General features: G+C 36.6%; 1 protein-coding gene across 1 annotated transcript; it reads right to left on the bottom strand.

The window, feature by feature from the left end:
- Positions 1-223: 223 nt before the first annotated feature.
- Positions 224-4,679, bottom strand: LOC142345322 (tRNA wybutosine-synthesizing protein 5-like). The gene is made up of 2 exons (XM_075397320.1): positions 3,601-4,679; positions 224-615 (listed from the first exon to the last, which is right to left on the bottom strand). The coding sequence occupies exons 1-2, from the start codon at positions 4,290-4,292 to the stop codon at positions 396-398; spliced, it is 912 nt and encodes a 303-aa protein (XP_075253435.1). The 5' UTR covers positions 4,293-4,679; the 3' UTR covers positions 224-395.
- Between the last annotated feature and the right edge of the window lie 364 nt (positions 4,680-5,043).

The following is a 5,043-nucleotide window of genomic DNA, read 5'->3' as shown; positions in this document are numbered from 1 at the left end:
GCAACCTAACACACACAGATTTCATAACCGCATTTACAGCGATCATTAGCAATTCAATAATTTCTTGTTAACACTTTTCAACAATATTTTCTAGGCGAAGCACTTGTTTCTACGAACTTTTAGTTAGAATTATGCGGGTAAACAGTTTGTGTTTCCGACCAACTGAACCCCCCCTTCCCCACCCGCGAACATTTGGTTTTCTCCCATGCTTTCTGCGAAAAAATAGTTGCTATCAGAACCAGTTATTGATACTATCTAACATATAAGTTACAACTAGCAATCTGACAGCGAAATAACTTAACATTAAAGGTCTTCTGGCGATACAAGGAACTGCCCACGCCCAAATTGAATTGAAACTACGGACAAGAGATTGAATTGAAAATATCAGTAAGGTGTCAACTGCCGCCACTCTGCTTCAAACTTGTTTCCAACTTCATTATCATAGTTCTGATGTAGAAGTTTCTGATATCGTCCGGGAGAGGTTTGAGCTTCCCAATAGCTGAATCCAGACTTTGCATGGATCTTTGACCAGGCATAAGAGCGTGGTTTCCATAGACATCTTTTGGATCATACAGCTGAGGCGGTAGAGATTTCCAGAAGACGTTGACTGATATGCTAAAACAGTTACAAGGTCGGTCTTTGACAAAAATTTCCCTTTTTACTAAGGACTAAATGGGACAAACATATGTGACTCGGGATGAAGTATAAGAGATAAGGTGACTCTGAGGCCACCACGCGAGACATACGTGACCTCATTTTAAAATGCCAAAAGTCTACAGTACCAGAAGTTGCAAAGCCAGAAGTTCCTACTTATTCCCAAATTAACTTCCTCTGACTTTCGTCATTATAAGACGTGCACATTTCGCGTTGTAAGCTTGATTACGGGACTCTGCAGAAGTCACTTCAAAATTGTGAATTAATATCTCGAACCACTTCGCCGTTCTCGATAAACGCCAGAATTTCTGTGACTTCAAGCAGAGTCACGCAACCATTACTTAGAAAATTCCTAAGTTCTGCCGAATGGGCACAAATATCTTTCTGTTATGACAGAAATACTGAAAAGCGCATACTCACTATCAGAAAGCGTGCTACTGGTTTTAATTAACAGAGCTCCAAAAAAGTGTTAACACTGATGAGTATCGAACGAAAGCACAGAAGACAATATTTAAAAATGGGCAATTATTGTTAATTTATCTTAGCGTGATTAAACTAAGTGTTTAGCAAGTACCCACCCTCAGTACCTTTCTTAAAGGTTCTTGACATTAAAACCAGGTTCGGTAGCACCATCAAGGTCGTATAGTACCTCATAATAGATTGAATTCAAGATTTGGTTTGTTGATCGGTCACTAAATTAGTGGCGACAAATGTCTGGCATCACCTTTGATTTTGTTTGCTTTACTTGAATGTTCCTCAAAATAAACAGCTGAACAGGTTCAGTTCCATAAAAGAAAGGGACTCAAGCACGCAGCAAATAAGTAGCTCTTCCGGAGCTTTTCTTGAGTTACATTATTATAGCTTCCAGTTCATTCAAAGCAAAGACCAACGTTACGTTTAAAAAAGATCAATTATAGCTGATCAAATTCTCAGTTTGAAATTCTTTTTGATGTTGAGGACTATCGATGATCATTATCGAGTAATCAGAGTGATAAAAAAACGCTCTTGGCTTTCACTCGAGGCCCGAACATTGTTACGTGTTACGTAAGTAGCAATACGTTACGCACACTGTTACGTAAGGAAGAGTTATATAAAAGATCAGTGTGAATTAAATTCAATTTTATGGCTCATACAATCCAGAAGGATTTCATTTTAATGGGTCTTTTTTAATAATCTACTCACTTTTTTTTGACTTTTTGATGTCAATGAGAAGTCAAAGTCGCGATTTGTACAACACGGAAGTTAGTAAAGGCAGCGAAAAAAAAACAAAAAATGAGTAATTTTAAAGCGCGAAATTTTATAATTTGCTTCTAAATAGGAGTGAGATTTTCGCATTTGAACAAACTTTACGCGATTTTTTTCATGGACTGGAATTTCACTTCTGTGCTTAATCTTTTTTTCTCATCGGTTTACATGAGAGCTTCTAAAAGTGATACATGCGTTCTATCTGTTCTAAAAATGAATAGATGCAATGGTTTGAATCATTTAATTCCATTTTTATGACCATGGCAGTGTTGTTAAAATAAAAGAAAATGTTTGTATCTTGTTCTTTCATTTTATCCCTCAGTCGCATTAGTGACAAGTCACATTAATTGTCTTTCTAATGGGGCATTAAAAAAGCCATTCAATGTTTTCAATTGATAGTTTTTAGTTCGCACAGGCCCACTGATTTTCTGTGGAGACAAAAGGCAACGACTTTCCATGGCAACGACTTTCCATGGAGGCAAAAAAATTATTAACGTTCTCAGCTAACAGATAACGGGTTTCAAAATTATCAGTGGATTTTTTAAAGTTTGCTTAATTGTTCTGACTTGTCACTTAGTCTCGTTAATGACAGGCCCCAGAGACTTTATAATGAAACAAGAATTAATCTGGCAATTGGCTATCCTTTTTCTCAACGGTTTTTAAAACTTAAACTTGGATACTACTTGGTTAAAAAAAGTACGTGCAAATGAATTTCACTCGTCCTGGTAGCTTTTTTTTGTTGTTTCTTAATTTTTCTTAATCTAAAAAATCACGAGCCTCATAGTTTATATGTAAATTAAAGCTTAAAAATTGTTTTTTCAGCATCTCTGAACGCCAAAATGAATAAATATGATAATCCAAAAAACTTCCATCTTTTTATTCACACACTGATTGTTTTGCTGGGTGGACATCATCCCGCCTTTCTAAAATTTTGAGAACATAATTCTCCACGGCAACGATAAGAACGGAAAACACCGCTAACAGTCCCGAGAAAATAGCCAAATTTTGAAAAACGAAATTTTATAAGATCTTCATATTCTAATTTTAGAAAGGCGGGATGATGTCCACCCTAAACAAGACCCTAAACACTATGACGCTAAGAATAGCAGAAGCCCAAATTCAAGGGAAAAGCACTCAAATTCAATATCGGTGAACATTTGGTAAGGCGACATGAGTAAATTTGGGTGTGCAAATAAACTCCAGGCTCTGAATATTTTAAGGAAAATAAATTATTTATAGAGAATTAAACTGATCCAGTGACAAACGACTGATTCAATATAATGTAGTAAAAAACTCACAAGAAGCAATGAGAACTGAAAACACTCAACCATTCATGAGTGCTAGTAGTAGATGCGTTAAAAAAATTTTAATAAAATCCATGGAAACATTCCATGTCAGGTGTATTCTCATCCTACCAAGATAAGTTTCAATCTAATGCGAGCAATATAGATGGAGGGGGTATATGGATTCAAATATCAGCAATGGCATCAACAACTTTTCGAGCTCCTCAGTTTTCCTACATTTCTCCATGCGTTTGAAAAACACATGGAATGAGTACCGCAAGTTTTTGGTAAGCAAAGACCCTTCTCGACCACTTTGTTACTGATTAGTATTCTTTCGATTGCGCATCTCTGAAACAGCAGAGATGCGCAAACAGTCTGAATCTGCATTTAATCTCAGATTGATTTTATAGTTGCTTACCTGAAGTCGAGCGCCTTCACGTTGTGAAACCAAAATGCAGGTATGAACAGAACATCGCCAGGATTCAATATACACTTCCAGATTGTACATTTGTTCAAATTTGGATACGACTCTAACGACACATTATCAAGGTCAAACACTCTTGGTTTATCATCCACCACATATAAATGACTCACATCTTTCGGTGGCATCAGGTATACTCTTTTGTGACCATAAATATGCATCAAGTAGTTGTCCATTGTGTCAAAATGTGTCCAAAGTTCCATGTTAGCAGAAGATACTCGAAACACACTTGAAAAGAATTGCTCTTCATCGAATAATGGCGGAAATTCAACATCGTCTTTGATTTCTGAGAAGTCATTCCTGAAGTCGGCAACTTCATCTCTGGCTGATTTTGCAAGACTTCGGAGGTAGAAAAATTGTCCGGAATTCTCGTCCAGTGCATATTTTAGGAATTCATCGAAACCGTACGTCTCGTATGAAAAATTACGAGGTTGAAACTGCAAAACTGAGCAGTTACTTTTATGCACTGTAACGCTCTTCGAACCCAACTTGTCTATCAAATAGTCCGGAGTCCAATTCATGCAGTTTCCAATGTTACACCCTTCAACAATTGTTGGAGTTTTACATGTTGCAGTATCAAAAAGTTGGACGTTGAGACGAGGAACTTCCAAATAAGGTAAGGTATCCATTATGACGGCATAGTCAAAGCAGCCTGAATCTGAAATCTGTTCAAGCTGAAGCCTGCGTACTTACGGTTGAGTCACACTATTGCTAATTGCATTTGCAGATGTCAGAGACAATAACACAGCACAGACATTTCACTGTTTGCTCGGTGAGGCAATCGACCGTAACTGGACTCTAGAAGTACGGGCCATCAATAAACAAACAGCTTTTTCATAGTTGTTTTTGTGACAATACATAACCCACCTGCCGAGCAGTTAGTTAGTTCAAATCTGACTGTTTAAACATCAATTGAATTTGAGATGCAAGAACTTCTCAGATGCAAGAAATGGCTGGCAATCTTGTCACGAAAATCTAAACAAATCTGAAAACTGTCTACAGAAATTAAATACCTTTTCGTGATACCAGCGATTGAAGAGAGCAAAAAACATTTCTTTAAAAGTCGGTTATTGAAAATCTTTTAATTGATCGGAAACCGAAAACTCGAATTTTGTAAAAATTAGCAATTAACGATGGAAAATGAAAAAAAAATGAAAATCAGAAAACACTTCCTGGCTGACTGAATTCAGTACTATGAAATAAACTGATTCGACCCATTGTTCTACTGGTTCACTTTACATCAATTCGATAGATACAGGCCAATAATATATTAATTAAAATTTAGAAAAAAAAACAGCTGCACATGTTCCACAATATCAGCTTTGCCTTCTAAATTGCAAAAACAACCACCAATTGTCTGATCAAGTTCTCTTAATCATT

This window comes from Convolutriloba macropyga, chromosome 9 (assembly GCF_964194025.1).
Source record: "Convolutriloba macropyga chromosome 9, txConMacr16.3, whole genome shotgun sequence".
In the NCBI taxonomy this organism is placed as follows: Eukaryota; Metazoa; Xenacoelomorpha; order Acoela; family Convolutidae; genus Convolutriloba; species Convolutriloba macropyga.
This window is presented reverse-complemented; position numbering and strand designations above follow the sequence as displayed.

Coding starts and splice junctions, on each gene's coding strand:
- LOC142345322 (XM_075397320.1), bottom strand. CDS start 4,292: ATGGATACCTTACCTTATTTGGAAGTTCCTCGTCTCAACGTCCAACTT. Junction 616..3,600: donor GTGAAGGCGCTCGACTTCAG/GTAAGCAACTAT, acceptor TAACTGTTTTAG/CATATCAGTCAACGTCTTCT.